A 19273-nucleotide genomic window follows, 5' to 3' on the forward strand; every position below is an offset into this window, starting at 1 on the left:
ATCCTTTATCCTTTTTGATTTGCCTCTCATTTAATTTTAGAATCCACTTATCAATATTACGTTATGTTATATCCATGTGCAGTAGGCCTACTCAGTTGCATAATAGTCTGTTATTCAGCATCTGCGCAATTATGGTGCTCATAACACAAATTTACCTCAATGATCCCAAATTTAGTGTCGCAGTAACACTATCAAACCATTCTTTATAAGTGAAACAATTAACAGGCTCAGCATCAATAACAATGACGCATTATTACATTTTAAGGTCACTCTTGTCATTTTTGTGGCAGACTAATTACATAATGGCTTGAATGACTGATTTAATGCCTGAGATGATTTTGTTTTGTGGAGATTGTGATGCAATGGGGAAATTTAATGCAATGGCCGGGCAGGATCCTGCTGTTTTCATCAGAATCGCTGCTACTCATTCCCTCGCTCTGGAATCTCTGAGGTTTTGGGGAAGAGATGTAGACATGCTTCTTAGCTGCAACAACATTAAGACTCCATAAGAGTCACTTCAGGACATTTGGTAATTACACCTGTAATCTAACTAACTCTACGACCGACCACATTCATTTGTTCTTGAAATGCAGGACCATCATTAACGCTAATGATTGTGCAGTGCAAAATACAAAATTTGGGATAAATGAAATGTGATTAAAGCAACTCTGAACCAAACAGTCCCAAATAAACCAAAGAGGACCGAAAAGATTTTGTAAAGAACACCCAGTTGAACTCATATTAGATAAAGAGACTTACTGTTTAATGTATTTAGCATCTTCAATCATACGTGCGTGATGGAATGGTTTCATGACATGCTTTATGGAAAATAAACATAACTCTAGACAACACATTAAAAACAATGACCAGAAAATGACATGATATTCTTTTCCTACACATGAAAACCTCTAAGAATTATGATACAAAACTAATAGAAAAACAGAGGTAACTGCATGATTGACAATAAAGCAAAGATATACAGGACAATATAACTGAGCAGAAACAATAAGGTACAACAAACAACCAAAAAATGAGAACCAATGGAACACAAGAGGACTGAAAACTACTGCACAGACAGAGAAAAAGAAGTAATATTTACATGGTATCAGACAGAATACAAGATGTCTATATTCTGAAATGAATATGAAGTGACCAGTTAAAGGAATAGCTCACTCAAAAATGAAAACACTTGACTTGAGACTATTAATTTGTAAATCAATGTTTATGGAATGAATGAAAACACATGCACACATACACACAATGTCATTTAAACATCCAAAATGAAAAAATACAGGTGAAAAAACACCAAAGGAAAATGTGAGGAGCATGCAACCCAACAGACAGTTTGAGGAACATCATTACATAGAGAATGTGTTTTTATGAAAATCTGAATTTGAATTGACCACACCCACAGGATGTGGAACGAAGAACAGGAATCTTTGTCCATCACAACAACGAAATAAGAAAAAGAAGGAATCCTGCTTCCCGTTTGCTACCTCAAATCTGAAAACAGGTGCATTCTCAATTCAATCCTGAACAGCACTCAGCTTCGATAGAGAGAGAGACAGGTGTGATTTTGAGAATGATGCTGAGCTTAATGGCCTCACTTTTCATGTTACGCAACACACAAAACACAGCCTCCCTAGTTAACCAACCATACAAAACTGACAAACAAAATCTCCATTTAATCTCAGCTTTGATACAAATGAAATTGTAACCTCATTTATCTCGATCCCACCTTGTTTACCCTGACTGAGATGGATTAGCACGCTACGAATCAAGTTTCATTCCTGTTTTAGATGTGTTTTGACATGGATTAAAAATGTATTTGTCGCCATTGCATCAATTGTTCCATATTCTTCCCTAGAGAAATGGAGGGTTCATGGAAAAAAAGAGAGACGAAGAAGGGGATATGCCTAAGGATACAGAGGCCACACACACACACACGTATATATTCCCAGTATAGAGCCTCCACTCTTGTGTGCCTCATTTCTGAAAGTGGGTCATGCATAGAATCCAATTCACAGCCCAGGCTTGAGCGGTAAAGCTAATTAATAATAAATCAGTAGTAATGATCAGTGTTTAAATCATTCAAGTGGAAGCAGTAAGGTCATTTAAAACTGTAGCATAAGCAATCAGAGATGGATTATAATGGGTAATTTTGGATTTTCAGGAGAATGTATTGCTAGCGGAGAACTGCTGTAATCACACACATTAGCAGTGTATTTGCGTACACTGCAAGCTAATTCACTAACCAAACCACAAAGCAGCAATAACAACATTCGGAGACTCATATAAATTCATAAGCCAGATAAAGAAGTGCCTGCTTCTTCCGAGCCATTTGGAGAGAACATTCAGTTCTTTTGCATTTGTATCATATTTATGTAAATGTTTTTTCTCCCTCCTTCATTCACAGAACTCCACTGGAGGGAGGAGGGGTGGGGTTCAAAGCCTGACCCACTTATGCAGGAGATGGTTGTAAAGACGCTGAGATGCGTCTCTGCTTTGGGCAGATCTGACTGTCCCAAATTCTCATTCTGCAACAGCAATGAGCTGAGAGCAAAGCCATCTGACAGAATCAAACCGCAGAGAGATCATCCAACTTCAAGAGCTCAGACTGCGGTGCGAGATAAGTGAAAAGTATGAGGAGAATCTGAGAGTCTTTCCCAGTGGGTGGAGGGCGAACACAAAGTGCCGAGCACGTCTCTGTCTCTCTGCCGGCACGTCGACTCAATCGCTTTTAGAATCATTAAAAGTCAAGACTCTTCCACAAGAGGAAGTTTAGCCAATTCTATTCAAATCTGGAACGAATTCGAATATAAAAAGTTGAACATATCTGTACTTTCTCTTAAAGGTGCAGTCAAAAATTTTTTGATTATATTAGTGAGGATTCAATGTCATTTTCAGTTTTCAGCCACAGTGCTACTGTAGAAATACCATATTTGCAGTAAACAATTAATTTATTCTCTGAGCGAAATCATTCAATAATAGTAGGGTCACAAAGAAAAAATCACGTGATCTCAACATGGTGGAACCAATATGGCAAACCATGTAAAATAAAGTTTATTATACTACTTGCTTTTATTATGGTTCTGAATATGACTGGTATCTTCCTATATGAGTGTACATGATTAAAATAAAAATATAATAATGTAGTTTTTTTATGGGTTAACTTTAAAGGATAGTTTGTAACCAAGCAGATCTCACCCCGGATTGACTACCATAGTATTGTTTTTCCTACTATGGTAGTCAATGGGGGGCGAGATTTGCTTGGTTACAAACATTATTCCAAATGTCTTCCTTTGTGTTCAGCAGAACAAAGAAATGTGTACAGGTTCACTGTCAGAAAAAAGGTACAGTTCTTGTCACTGGGGCAGTACCGTAAGGTACAAAAGTGAAAAGGTAAATCTTTGTACCTTCTTACCCCTAAATGGTGCACATTAGTACCTTAAAGGTACATATTAATACTTTAAAAGTACATATTAGTACCTTTGTACCTTAAGGTACTGCCCCAGTGACAAGCACCGTACCTTTTTTTCTGACAGTGTTTGAAACAACTTGAGGGGGAGTAAATGATGGCAAAAGTTTCATTTTGGGGTGAACTATCCCAGCGGTCCACTTTTAAGAGAAAGCACTTTCTAAAGGAATGAAATGAGAACATGTTGCACATTTAAAGTAAACCAATGAGCCTTCACCATCAGAACCTATTTAAGGTCAGAGGAAAGCACCAGTTTGATAGTGGCTAAGAGTTTTTGATTAATCCATACTGGGTCAATATCAGCACGTGATTTCACTGGCTGTAAAACAGAACTTTAACTGCCTGCAGCTGGATCTGAAGAGTCCCAAAAGCTCAACATTTTGAACATTTGGATGCTGTAGTAGTACATTTTAGTCATGGAGAGCTAAGAAGAGAATGGAAGACTCTTAAGAGAGAGACAGCAAGACCGTCAAAGTAATCACTAGGATTTAAGGCTCATATTATAATCTAAGAGAGAAACTCTGGACTGGGAAGGAGAAGTTGCTACTGCATTAAACCTCTTTACATTAGTCTATCAATTGCAGGATTAGAGACACTTTGATCTGGTCACGTGCACAAACTCCTCCCACTCGCACACAAACTGGCCTCTGAAACCAAATGGTAATGCGTTTCTTGGGAAAAAATTAATAAATAAACACTTTCTGGTGAGTTGCATGTTCCTTCAACAGCATGTATGCATGCAATTTCTCTTTCTCCGCTAAACAGTCTCAATCAGGATCCAAAATTAGCACTCGCCAAGCACCAAATGTGAGTAAAAAGTAGTTTTGGTGACTAAATAAAACATTATTCGCCAGTGGGTAGGTAATAATATTAGAAACCGCAGTATATTACATGATTTGAAACAAATCCTAAGAATTAAGTCATATTTTCAATGATGTGAGCGATTCGATCAATTAAAAACGTGCATGTCTTTAACTGACTTGTACTTGTACAGTGAAAAAATGTAGGAAAAATCTAATGCAGAGTCTTTTTTCTTCAGAACTCCATGTGGTGACACTTATCAGGATATTTCTCACATTAGGTAAAAAAAAGAAAAGAAATTGCTAAAATGCTAAAAACCAAAATAAAATAAAATATTTTTTTTTAAATACAAATCATGAAAAATACAGCCTCACGGACTAAGAAATATTTATGGTACTTATTGTCAATTTTCTCAAATACTCGCCATTGGCAGATAATGGCAAAAGTTAATTTTGGATCCTGGTCTCAATGTTACTTGATGATTGCTGCTCTACTACAAGCAGAAGTCAAGCTCAAAGTCCACTAGAGACAGAAAGAGCACATCAAATCTCCAAAAGTGTTGGCCCAGACTAAGGATTGACTGTGGATCATAGCGCCACTTTGAAGAAGTGGGGAAGTTAAGCTGTGCTGTCAATGATGGCCTTGTCCATTTCCTGAGAACATAGAAGGAGCGCGTTATATAGAGCCCGAGATGGTGGCGGAGGGCAATAGGATGTTCTATCTAAGTGGAGATGGGTCTGAACACTCCATATACTGGATAAACACTGTATAAAGGACACAATTTAACACAATAGAATTGAGTTTAGATGATAGATGATATCAAATGCACCAGATGGACAGCAGAGGTTTATGTTTATATGTGATAATGTAAAAACTTGGCCTGTGAGAGTGTATTAGGGTGATTAAAGAGAGAATGTTGTCTTACCCTGCGTTTCTTCAAGCTCCCCGGGCTGGTGGGGGACGGACTGGGCGACTTTGCAGAATGGGGTGTGGACAGCTGACTAGCTGGGGTCCCATTCACTACAAAGGGAAAGAGGAAAAAAGAGTTCATTAAAAAAAAAAAAAAAAAAAAAAAAAGTGCACAAAGTTTGTGAATGAAGCTCAGCAAATATTCCAAGAGCCCCCAGGAGGACGCCAGTGCTCTTATATTCAAAGAGTGAGATTTTCAAAAGCCTGTCTGTGAGTAAGAAGAGAAGAAATCGCCCACACAGCTGCTACTGCTTCCCACATTCGCATCCCTAAACAAATCCTCTTTGGATAGAGTGCCACACACCCAGTGGCACAAATCCCTCCGTTTCTACACACTCACATCTTCCAAGGCCCATCAGTCATGGTATGACTGAGAAGACCGAACTCTCAGTCAACACCAAGCTGATTCATATTCACAGGCTACAGCCTGTATTTGCTGATACAGATTAGGAAGCATCTCATGCCAGTTTAACACTCTCTCATATGTTACAATGTCACCAGGACATGAAAAACATCCTTTGTCAAAACAGCAATTTATACAGACCATCAGAATTTAAATAGCATAGCAAAAATAAACATTAGATTTGTAACAGCACCATATTCTTTCTTATTCACTAAAAGCAGCAGCTATGAGCGTATGAATGAATGGAAAAGGTCAAAGCTTGTAGTGAAGTTATACAAAAATAAATCAATGTGTTTTCATGCAATGAATTTTTAAATATATATAAATTCTAAAATATTAATTATGAACTAGGCCAAACTAATTATGTCAGATGCTACTGTCAAAAATTAAAAAACACCATATATATAAAACACTGGAAACATATAGCCTATATATGGCTATATGTAGTAAAATCTTAAAATGACATGAGGGATGACATAAACATTCTAAATTCTCATTCATTTACATTCTAGTGATAAATTGTAAATTTCTAAACTATTTTATTTTGTAGCAGACAAATATGGGAATATCATATCAAGTCTGAGAGACAGCGCAAAAAACAAAACAAAAAAACAACTCAGTTAAAGCCATTTAAACAAAATGTTTCAACACTACTCGGTCTCCTCTATAAAGACTAACTAAATTAGAAATCAATACCATACTGATTCACATATAAATGAATCCACATCAAATAAAAATCCTTCTGGCATCAAACCCAGCTGAATAAACATCACTACCAAACTCTGCTCATTAAAAGCCAGCTTCCGATGTCTCCGCAAAAGAGCACTGAATCCGCCTCTCCTACCTTCGTATTGCAGCATCTTGAGACACAGTGCTATTCCAGGGGGCAGAAAGCAGCAGCACTCGCCGAGCGCGGATTCCAATGAATGGAGCGGCGGAGAGCAGAGCGGAGTACAGAGCGTGAGCCGCTGCTCGCTCATTGGCTCGCAGTCTGCTTGCGTAGCTGTGACGCGCGCCTGAGCCAGTGCAGTACGGTAAGTGGGAGGCGCGCGGGCTGAGGTAATGGTGGAAACGCGCCGAATATTCTCACCGACAGACCTTTAATGGCACTCGAACCACGGCCAGATACAAACATAAACACTACCGTATTTTAACATGGAATAGTAATTTCTAAGGTCTCGCACCTTATGTGTATTAAAAAATAATGTCAAATGACCAATTCTCTTCAATTAACCTACTTAAAATGTGGCGTTATTTAGTTGGTTGTTATTTGATCTCAGGTATTTATTCATTAACTCAGTTATGTATTATTTGTTTTCAGGCATTTATATAATTATTTAGTTATTGATTCATTTATTCGGTTTCTGAATAACACCTAGTAGCTAACAAGTGAATAAGATGCTTTAAAAAGCCTTCTTTATGAAAGCAATTTGTCAGCATGACCCTGTGTGATCTATGTGGTGTTTACAGGAAACAGATAAAGATCAGTTATAGCTTGTTAGATGTCAATACTTTCAGCGTTCAGTCTACTATTATTGAAAGTGATTAATTCTAAATGGCTTCCTGCCAAAAACAAACACACTGAACTGAAGAGTTTTTGAGTTCACCAAATTCTCTTTGAAATGCATGTGGTGAGTGTGTTTACAGATTTTGCTATACTTGTGAGGTTACAATCTTGGATTTTTTCCTAATAAATATAGTGAAATTTATAAAAAAAAAAAAAAAAAAAAACGTGAAGATATTTAAAAGGCTCAAAATCATCCAATCATATTTTGTTTTGAATATCAAGAGGCTTGTATAAAGGCCAAATTTTCATCTCAATATAAAAACCACCTCATCTATGTCTTCGCTAATATGTAAAATTAGTGTGTGTGTGTGTGTGTGTCAGACTGGGGGGAAGAAGTACAGTCATTAGCACAATCTGTGGTGCTTCATTAATTTGATGCAAGTGATGCTTCACAGACAGACTCATCACTGTTTTATTTTGGGGTTAGTTCTCCAACACGTTCTCAAAGTTCCCAGTCAGAAATGGCAACAAGCTGTCCTACCCCCTGAGACGAGGGTATCCAAATATCCTTAAACCCTTTTTTGGGAGATCAAAGTACGTCTAAAGCAAGTTATATTCAAAACTGGATTGGGTTGGGCGCAAAGTATCAGTTTAAGAATAACTGATTCTGAAAAATATTCCTCATATTATCACAATGTTTTCGTTATGAGCGTAAAGTTTGACAGCTCAAATGTACATCCATTTTCATGACTGAAAGTGATCAAATATCCCGTTCATAACCCAACCTGCTGAAGTCGAATCTATTCCCCCCTTCCAGCACTCCCCCATAAATACACAAACATAAATGACTGCATCTATAGAGGATGTTACAGCATTGCAGGAGACTGCTGGGAGAATGGCCATATTTTATGTACTGTATGGGATATGAGTTCAGCATAGTTTATAATACAAATATAAATTTAGATAGTGAAAAGAGAAAAATGACTCTGAGTTTGCTCTTGTGTAACATGCTCAGCTGTGGGAGGATGGATCCAGTGATGTGACCTCTCTCATCTCTCCTCCTCTCTCTCTCTCTCTCTCTCTCTCTCTCTCTCTCTCTGCTGTTTACTTCTCTCTTTTTCACACCAGGTGCAGTTTGGTCCGCTGTTTGCATCTGACCCTTTGTCCATAATTCAAAACGAGGATATGATTCAAAAGGGACTGTAAAAGAGGCACAGCGTCCTCCCCTGACATACCCCTGTCCTGATCTAACACTCCCACTACAGCTGAACAGAAATAACCTCTGAATATGAATGACTTATGATCAGTCACAGAAGAGATGATTATGTTTGCAGGGATTTTAATTGATTACATGTTTTTATTAAATTCATCACACAAACATGAGCATAGAAAAGCCTGAAGGACAGTTCAAAAGACATTACATTACTGGTGCAGATGAGTAAATCACTGAATAGACATTACAAAAAAAGTGGCTTTATAAATCAATAGCAAATATGAGATGTTCAAAAAAAAGAGAGAGAGAAATGATAGTGGAAATATAATTTACAAGGCATAAGAACGAACATATTATATGTTTATACACAAATTATGTAATACACTATATATAAACACACTACTGCATTATTAAAGTATATGAAGCATCCAGATAGTTGTTCTGTCTGTCTTCTGGGGCGCTCTGCTCTGAGTACATTCACGAAAGCGCATCTGTCTCACAGTGGATATCATTTTTAATGAAATTTCTATTTATGGTGCATCTATGTGATATGCACAACAGGCTTTCAGAGAGAAGATAGACAGAGTTGACCAGGATACAAGTAATATCAGTCTCTGTGCAATAAGGGCTACGAAAAAAATGTATTCCACTAACATGCAAACAAACATGACTTTTCATACGTTTTTATTGCAGACAAAGTGAGATGCAGACGGAGAGCTGATAATTCTTTTTATGTTACAGTCAATATTATGCATCTGTTTAGACTTTTTCTTTTTAAATAGCATTCCCATTGTAGACTCCAATAATTGGCATGATTAGTATAATAACAACATTAGAATATACAAAAAAGATAACTACCTAACCTAACAGTATTTTGAAATTTGTTGGAACTGGGCTTCTTATCTGTTTTCTGATGGATCATTTAAAAGGTGCCCTAGAATTAAAAATTTAATTTATCTTGGCATAGTTAAATAACAAGAGTTCAGTACATGGAAATGACATACAGTGAGTCTCAAACACCATTGTTTCCTCCTTCTTATATAAATCTCATTTGTTTAAAAGACCTCCGACGAACATAACACCGACTGTTACATAACAGTCGGGGTGTACGCCCCCAATATTTGCATATGCCAGCTCATGTTCAAGCATTAGACAAGGGCAGGACGTCTGGATGTGCACAGCTGAATCATCAGACTAGGTAAGCAAGCAAGGACAACAGCGAAAAATGGCAGATGGAGCAATATTAACTGACATGATCCATGATTACATGATATTTTTAGTGATATTTGTAAATTGTCTTTCTAAATGTTTCATTAGCATGTTGCTAATGTACTGTTAAATGTGGTTAAAGTTACCATCGTTTCTTACTGTATTCACGGAGACAAGACTGTCGTTATTTTCATTTTTTAAACACTTGCAGTCTGTATAATTTATACACACAACTTCATTCTTTATAAATCTCTCCAACAGTGTGTAATGTTAGCTTTAGCCACGGAGCACCATCAAACTCATTCAGAATCAAATGTAAACATCCAAATAAACACTGTACTTACGCGATTAGACATGCTGCATGACGAACACTTTGTAAAGAACAATTTTGAGGGTTATATTAGCTGTGTGAACTTTGTTTATGCTGTTAAAGGCAAGCGCGAGCTCCGTGGGCGGGGAGCGTGAGCATTTAAAGGGGCCGCAGCCTAAATCGGCTCATATTTAATAAAAAAAAAATCTATGGGGTATTTTGAGCTGAAACTTCACAGACACATTCAGGGGACACCTTAGACTTATATTACATCTTTTAAAAAGACGTTCTACGACACCTTTAAAAACAATAATGCTAATATTGGCCAATACCTTATATATTGTGCATCTCTATAGACAATTCATTCTGACCTTGCATATAAAGTCAAAACATTCACAACTCATTTTACTTTCGTAAGGACATTCTGAGTAAAACGGGGGGAAATAGGGTGGGACTTTATTTTATTCATTGGGAATTGAGTCGGAAAAGTGGGTGTTATCCCACAAACTTTATGACATTGAAATTAACCAGCATTAGATTAGAATGCTATCTACTGAAATTAGAAAATCTGTCTTATTACTTACAACAGCAGCCTGAAAAATGTTCTTGTAGCTGGAAACTCGAGTCTGTGGCTTGGACTTGAGTAACACTTTAGTCACAGAAAAATGACTTGCGACTTGACTTGGACTCGTGAACAGCTGACTGGAGACTTGACTTGGACTTGTGAAAAACAAGTCATTTTGGTACGGCATTACCGATTACATTCTCTATTTACTACCCCACATGACGGCATGAAACACTACATTTTACTATTCAATCTTCATTCATTCCCAATCAATATGTGCTGCAGCAAACACGCCAAGCTAGCGTTATTATACGCGTGTGATGATCTGAGGGCACATGTATTCAAGGTTCAAGGTTGTTTTATTTGTACAGCATATTTAAGAACATCAAGCATGGCTGACCAAAGTGACGCTCCTGATTGGTAACGGCCGGCTCCACCCACTTTGGGCTTCAGAAACCTACGGGTGACGTCAGAGACACTACGTCCATTGTTTTATAAAGTCTATGGTTTATACACGTTTTTTGTTAACGTCGGCGCTCACTAGAAGACTACATTACCCATCATTGCTTGACAACTACAGCAAACTACTGCAACTCAAATAGCTCAAAATACACAGAACACAGCACTTTTTTTTCTCGTGTTGACTGTTCCTGAGTTCCAAGTGGTATATTTTTATAAAAAATTTGAAAGTAATAGTTTTTGATAGTGTTTCTCAACCCTGTTCCTGGAGGCACATTAACACTACACATTTTTTAACTCTTTCTAATCAAACACACCTGAGTCAACTCATCAGCTCATTAGAAGAGACTCCAAGACTTGAAATGAATGGGTCAGATAAGGGAGATGTCCAAAATGTATACTGTTGGTGTGCCTCCAGGAACAAGGCTGGGAAACACTGATTTAAGTAATACATCTTTGAAGAAGAAATCAGTTTTGAATAGAACAAAGACTTGAGACTTGATTTGGACTTGGCCTTTAGGGACTTGTGAACATATCTGGCTCAAACAGATAATACATGGCACTGGCAACACCAAGGTAAAGGGTTTGATTCCCAGAGAATGCATGAACTGATAAAATGGAATGCAATATATATGCAAGTCACTTTGGATAAAAAATAAAAAATGCCCAGATGCATAAATGTAAATGTTAACCGCTAGCTTTTGCAGGCTACACTATAAGAAAAAATTCTATAGGAAAAGATACTGGTACTTTTCTGCCAGAACATTATCTGTTAAGTTTATATATATTTCATTCAAGCATAAAACACCTGAGAAAAATCAATACATAAAATTATTTTCATATTAACCTAGTACATAGTCCTATTTTACAGACTTTACTGAGAGTGTAGGTAACATCTGTTGAAATAAAGTCATTTCCAATGTGGAACAATTGAATACACTTTGATTAAAAAGATGGAATAACATGCACCAATGAACCGTACACAATAAAGAATGTGCGTTAACAAAAGTTATAGTTCAGTTGTCCTGCAGTAGGGCACATGATAATGGATTAATGAGCTGTTTGTGGGTTTGCCAGTAACAAGCTGAGCGACTGGCCAGAATTACACAGTAAGAATAATAACAAGGTCTCTGAAATGGAGTGACAGGAGCAGCTCTGCATTTCCTGAGGACAGTCAGCCAGCGGTGTTTCGAGCTGATTAAAGATTGCTCTCTGGTGCTCTAATTAAAGTTTACTCTCTGGATAAACTGCTCAGATAAAAATTCAGTCGACTACGAGGCCGAGCTCCGCCGTGCAAGTTCAAAGGAAAGCTTAACAGAAATTCGTGAGGAGAACGACCAAAGATTATAGATCAGAAATCCATTGGAAGGATGCCTTTAGTAAATAGGACAGGCACAGAAAGAGATGAACAGTCAGTAATGAACCATCTTCGCCATCCCACACAGCTGTTGATAAATATGACAGAGAGAGGCTGTTTATGTCTGTCTTGCTGTGTCTCCTTTGTTAAAGCACCTCTAAATGTGTTGTCATGCTCAACACTTGATCGCGCCGCTCAAACTGTGAATAATCCGTAGGATGACATGGGCTTCGGTTTTTCGTTGTGTTAAAAAACAAAAGGCTTCTCGTAACTGTACACAAACAGTACATCGGGGCCATTTGTATAGAAATTCATCAGGTAAAGTGTGTTCATGTGTGTTTAAAGGTGTGCAGGCCACTCTCAAACAGAAATCAATGTGCTATACTTAGCTTGACAGGGTGTATTATATAAACAGCACTCATACAGTGAGCAGCTTCTCTCAGAGAGAGCACTTAAAGTAAGCACAGCTAACCCTTTCTTGAAATCGCTAATCTGAATCATCCCAAGAAATATCTCACATTTGACCTACGCTGTCTGACAGATTGAAAGGCAGATGTCTGTCTGTCTATCAGCCAGTCTGTTTGATCCTTTCAGTGAGGGGATTTTTAGTCTATAAATTGACCATCAGTTTTTCCGGCAGCTGTGAATGCAATGACATTGACTAGAACCTAGAAGTAGCAATAAAAAAAAAGCAACACAACAGCTACAAAACTGCAAATGCAATCATGTCTGTCCAGTGTTTTGTCTTGCTGAGAAAGTACAGGACGCCTCCACTAAGCATACACCTGCCCACACCAGTGTGGGACTCCTAGTAGGTGAGCGAGAAATAAAGACGATGTAAGGCATGTGTTTGTATGCTTTAGATGTGGGTGGAGACTACATTAAATAACTAAAAAATAACTATAAACTTAACAGACCTAGAGACCACCAACCCAGAGTTAATAATAATAACACTTAATAATCATTTTCATTGAGAACTTAAAGGTGCAATATGTAATATTTTTGCAGTAAAATATCCAAAAACCACTAGGCCAGTGTTATATATTTTGTTCACTTGAGCACTTACAATATCCTAAATGTTCCCAACTATTTGTAAATCGTTAGAAAATTGCAATTTTTTAACCAAGGCTCCGGGACGTGTGAGGAGTCGCCTGTCAGTTGCGTCACAGTTACCCTCGGTTTCCGTTTTTATTTTGTAGAAACCATGGAAACACCAAAGACACTTTAATATTTACACGTTTTAATAGACAAGGGAACATCTGTTTTGATATATTTTTAGACAGAAAACTAATTATTGTTATATAGCTCAACACGTTTAGTCTTATTGTTTAAATCTAATTTTCTTGATTTTTTTTTTTTTTGCGAGTACCATGCTTTACCATGCCTCAGAGAAAAACACTATTTTTTCAAGTAGCTAATAGCATAATCAGATGCAGCCTTATTTTTAGTAACAGTAATACAGCATTTTCTCCATCATACAATATGTTTTAACATTAATTGCATGCCATTTATCAACACAAGCCATCCAGCATTTAATATAATATTCTAAAATCGATCTATCTTACTGCAGTGTGCAACAGTGTCTCACAGCAGCCACCGAGTGAACGCACAGAGTAACGTTATAACATCATTTTCAACATTCTCAAATGTATCTAATATGATAAACAGAGCTGCATTACCTCATACTCATGACCAGAAAAGCTGAAGCGGCACCGGTGACTGTGACAATAAAAGTTCTGCTGCTGCTGAGGCGTAAGTTGCGCAATCGCTCCAGCGGCCTCGTTCAGCTCCCACAACACTCGGCCCTGCTCTGCTTCATACTACAGCATTGTTAATAATCGCATCCATGAACATGATTTCTTCCCGACTCCTATCCCTATTCTTTTGCACAGTCCGTTGAGGTGGAGACCACACGTCCCAAGATTCCACTCTCAAACTTGGCGTCATCAAGCCACGCCTTTGTTTTGAATAGGCCTCTAGCGACCTCTAGCGGACAAAATTATTACATTCTGCACCTTTAACATTACATAAAAACACATAATGAATAATTGTTCAAATAAATAAATAATTACATAAAATAAACTTGTGTGACTTTTTTTTCTTTTCTGTGGAACATAAAAGAAGATATTCTGAATAGTTTAAATTGTTTTTGTTCATACAATGAACAAAATACCACTGAAAAAAAAAAAACAATTTTCAAAATATCTGGTGACAGATATTTCACCAGATATTTCCTTGACGCTGTGAAGGAGCGTGAGTGATGGAGTGACATCTTCACCTCCACTGCCGACGGAAATCAATCTGACGGGACTAACAAATCATGTTCATGGTGGATGAGGTAATTAATAAAGTTTTATAACTTATGTTTGATCACATTATTTTGTTTCATTCTAATGAATTAGCCGCAAGTAACGTAATATAAATGGTGACAGAATTTTAATTTTTTAATTAAATTTTTTAACCCTGTAAAGCCTGACATATGAAATAAAAAAATCTTTTTTTAAATGAAAAACTATTGGACCTTTAGACAAAATCTTAAAAAAAAAAAAAAAAAAAAAAGTCTAAAAAACATTTGGAGTATTTGTAATATTGAGCTCATACTGAGACAATAAGCACAAATAGATGTACAAAAGCCTATGGATAATCAAGTAAACCTAGTAAGTTGCTTTTGTCCAGTAAATGTTCATCTTGAAATGATTACTAACAGTATAAAAGTTATTCTTGCATTTACATTATAAAAAATTAAAAGCAAAAAGTCACGTGTACCACGATCTGACATTTATAGAATTATACTAAAAGGCCTTTTATTTGCTAAAAAGTTTCAACTATCAGTCAGATGACAGAAGGCGTGTGGAAGCTTGTGTACAACAGGTTTTTCAGCAAAGTTTTGATCATGGAGATAATTTAAAGTCCTTAGAAATTTGAAATCAAATATGATATATAGGGGTAAGAACATTAAAGGGTTAGTTCATCCAAAAATGAAAATTCTGTCATTATTTACTCACTCTCATGTCGTTCCAAACCCGTAAGAGACTTTCGTTCATCTTCGGAACACAAATTAAGATATTTTTAATAAAACATGAGTGATTTCTGTCCCTCCAGAGACAGCTTCACAATCACTTTGACGCTTCAAAATGATCATGAAGAGAACGTAAAACTAATCCATATGAATTGAGTGGTTTAGTCCAGATTTTCTGAAGAGATTGATATCTTTATATGCTGAACAAATTTAATTTAGGTATTTATTCACAAATAAACATTCATCAAAACATGCTTGCTTGACGAACCAATGAGGTTCATTCTCTTGTGTTACGCAGCACATGTCAGCTTCTGCAAAAACAAGTGAGGTTTGTTCTCGTGCGTCAAACAGGTTCGGTTTCAAGGACGGGGGTGGCTACGGGACCCGAGCTACTGCCCCTTTGCCCTCTTTGGGCAGAGATGCACCTCAGTATATGAGCGGACTCAGCGGACTGGATTTCAATCCACGCTAAATGGATTCTATAATGACTGCTGCTCCAGATCCAATCCGGGGTTTCCATTTCTCGCTCGCAGATTTCTGCCTTCCACGGTTATGCAAGAAAGAAAAAATATCGATAAATATATTATTCTAATTATGGGTTGCTAATGATAGATCGAAAAAAAGTCTCATTAATACTTGATTTGTCTTCACTCTGACGAGAGTGATTTTTGCTGCGCGGCTCACACAGAACTCCGCAGACAAAACGTTGCGGCACAAAAAATGCACTATAAACCTATTTGTCAACATGATCTTTTGCAATATATTTATAAAGCAGCACAAAATACTGAAGTGAAGTGAAGTGCTATTGGGATTGATGTAGAATGAACGGGGCTTAAACACACAGTAAACAGTACAGTATGACACAGTCTGGAAATTTAAGCAGTTTATTCTGCAATTTGAGGTTTGTTTACACTCAAAAATATTTGTTTTTAAGATTTACACATTTCAATTATATGACATATTTTCATCAAAATGAATGGAGTAATCTTTAAATGATATAGTCTTGTTTCAGTAGGGGCAAAACTGCCACCAAAATGAATAAAAATGCCTCAAAATTCAAGATATGGGAGCAAGATATCATACGAGCAAGAGAGCTGTGATTACCAGCATGATTGCAAATGTGATATTGATTTTATACAACAACAGTTCAATAATAAAGTTTTTAGACATAATACTGTCAATACAGTATATTTTAATTTTCACCAACAAAAATAATTCCAAACAAACACAGCAGAACAGATGCGCGTTCCGAGCAACACTCAGTGGGGTTGTTTTGAAACAAATCATGTTTAAATAATAATTAGATAGCAAATAATGGAAAAGCTCATTTCTGACACTGTTTAGGACTTAAAATAATATTGATGTTAATACATCATAATAGCCCATGTGATTGTGATTAACTTCATGATTTAGCAATATGATTTTTTTCACACACCACCTTTATTTTGAGGGTATTATTGCAGTAATGTCCATTTTACTTAATTTTAATGTTATAAATAATTATTTGTATTTGGTACACAAAAAAAGTTGTTGTTGTTGTTGTTGTTGTTTTTGCCCTTTTTCTTGGTTTGGGCCATTACCCCTCAAAATTTGGACTAAACAGCTCAATTCATTTGGATTAGTTTCATGATCTCTTTTGGAACTTTTTAAAGTGGTAGTTGTGTAGCTGTCTATGGAGGGACCGAAATCTCTCCGATTTTATTAAAAATATCTTCATTTGTGTTTTGAAAATGAACGAAAGTCTTACAGGTTGGAACGACATGTGGGTGAGTAAATGATGACAGAATTTTCATTTTTGGGTGAACTATCCCTTTAACTAACATATAACACTTAGTTAGACAATAGTTAGAAATTACATTACAATTAAAGAAAATTCTAATTTTTTATATATGCTCTCCACGGACCTTCTGATTGAAAACCCTGGCAGCTAAAGAATCAACATAACCAGCATAACGTCTATGACTTTTTAATTTATTTCAAAACTATCATCAAACTTTGCATACTGCAGTATATTTATCCTTAAACCAGACCGGTAATGAAACCTTTGCAAACATGTGTCAACCTGGCATATTTTCCCTCACCCCGGGGTTTCTTAAAGGATTAACAGGCTGAATGGTGAAAACTGATGACTGGCACACCAAGCACTCGAAGCGAAACCGATTCCATGCTTTTATCACGTCTGCGAGTGTCTGCTGAGAAACAGCCGCCTGACTAGAAGTGATGAGCCGCACTCTCTGAGCCTGCTTCCGCTAAGCCTGCCAAACAGGAAGGGACGCCCATATATGGGCACCTCTATTGTCTCCAAGGCACAGCTCCCTTAGCCGGCATCTCCATGACGACCGGATAGAACTCTGAGCCAAACCTCTACTCATAGAGATTCAACTCGTACAATTTAAACCAATCATATAACAGACGACTTGGCTACTGGAAAAAAATATCAACCAGCAGCTTCTAGAAGTCTCTGCCTCTATCTTATAGAGGTGAAGATGCAAAGGCGGCGTTTGTTGGAAAACTAGTGCACAGATACACAGAAAAGCATCAATAGGCAGTGCATGTGTTTTCTGTTTTATCCATAAACAGCTGACAAAAATGTTCTAGAAACACTCGTTAATACCTGCATATCTAATATCTAATAAATAAGCAAGTAGTTGATGCACAGTCTGGTTTGCAGTACAATTTAGACTCTGCATTCAATCCAAAGTACCATGTTTTTTAACACTAACATGATGCTAAATCTATTATCTTTTCGGAATATGGAGTAGTATGTATTGTAACATGGCATTTAAATATGGTAATCACCAGTGCAAACTGGAACAAAAGCAAACCGCATAGTGCCTATAATTCAGATCACACACAACGGTGTTCATTGCACAACAGTTGATGTGGATCTGCAAAACTGAGTCACACTACCCCCCTCCATCTCTCTCTTTTTTTCTCTCTCTCTCTCTCATCACCCCATCTACCTCCCTCCCCCATGCCTCAATATCTCATATCTCTCGTCTTTGACTCCTCTCCATCGGGATGTGCCCTTCTGAATCAGACAGCTATATCTGAACGCAATTCTACCTCGAAGCCAGCAAACACACTCCGCTCCAGGGGTGCACACACAGAGGGGTGCTTTATTGCACGGAGAGCTGTCACACACGCATGACTTCCTATTAGTTTGTTTATTATCTGATGTGAGAAGTTAATTATATTCTTTTACCAAATGTTCAATCAACAGAGAGAGGATGTTTGAGAAGGGAGTTCACATGCACATGGGAAACTATTCAGAGAAGCATTTGCTGTTGCAAAAACACGCATATACATGCACACGTGATCATTACCTGATCCAGAGGGAGACTTGCTGCGTCTGGAGAGGGCAACACTTCTGGGAGAGCTTCTGTTTAAAGACCCCATCTTCCCATAGGACGATGATTTAACCACTCGGCACTCTGTCACAGAACAATATCATATTAGGTAGCGAAGTCCAAAAGTCTGAGAAACTAATGAAAATACTTCTACTTTGCTGATACTTTGGCAGCTAAAGAGTTAACATGCAAGAAAGAAAGGTCTGGAACAACATGAGGCTAAGTACATGGTGCTGTCAACTTTTAGGGTGATTAAAGGCGCAGTATGTAAGTTTCGCCTCTAGAAGTCGCATATTCCTTGACGCTGTGAAGGAGCATGGAGTGATGGAGTGACATCTTCACCTCCACTGCCGATGGAAATCAATCCGACGGGACTAACAAATCATGTTCATGGTGGATGAGGTAATTAATAAAGTTTTATAACTTACGTTTGATCACATTATTTTGTTTCATTCTAATGAATTAGCCGCAAGTAACGTAATGTTTAATGCTAAATTACTACTCATATACATGTCACTTTATTTGTCTAATTAAATGATGGGGTAACGCAGCACAGTTTTACGTGTTCAAAACAACCATGCTAAAAAAGGCTGACTTAGTAACTTAGTACAACACATACTGTATTTAATTACT

General features: G+C 37.2%; 1 protein-coding gene and 1 long non-coding RNA gene across 7 annotated transcripts in view; one reads left to right on the forward strand and one right to left on the reverse strand.

The window, feature by feature from the left end:
- dclk1a (doublecortin-like kinase 1a) overlaps nucleotides 1–19273 on the reverse strand; it is a 62752-nt gene that overhangs the window by 12340 nt on the left and 31139 nt on the right. For 2 of the 5 annotated variants that reach the window (XM_048181585.1, XM_048181587.1), the window contains exons 5-6: nucleotides 18617–18724; nucleotides 5205–5299 (exon numbers count right to left, since the gene is read on the reverse strand). In XM_048181585.1, the coding sequence (XP_048037542.1) occupies nucleotides 5205–5299; nucleotides 18617–18724 (203 nt within the window). Of the gene's footprint in view, nucleotides 1–741; nucleotides 4933–5204; nucleotides 5300–6495; nucleotides 6642–18616; nucleotides 18725–19273 lie in introns of those variants that run through there. The other 3 variants (XM_048181588.1, XM_048181589.1, XM_048181590.1) reach the window with 2 other exon arrangements.
- LOC125262775 overlaps nucleotides 18735–19273 on the forward strand; it is a 12551-nt gene continuing 12012 nt past the window's right edge. For both annotated transcript variants that reach the window (XR_007183604.1, XR_007183603.1), the window contains exon 1: nucleotides 18735–19042. This is a non-coding gene — a long non-coding RNA (uncharacterized LOC125262775). The remainder of the gene's footprint in view (nucleotides 19043–19273) is intronic.

Source organism: Megalobrama amblycephala, linkage group LG2 (genome assembly GCF_018812025.1).
Source record: "Megalobrama amblycephala isolate DHTTF-2021 linkage group LG2, ASM1881202v1, whole genome shotgun sequence".
In the NCBI taxonomy this organism is placed as follows: domain Eukaryota; kingdom Metazoa; phylum Chordata; class Actinopteri; order Cypriniformes; family Xenocyprididae; genus Megalobrama; species Megalobrama amblycephala.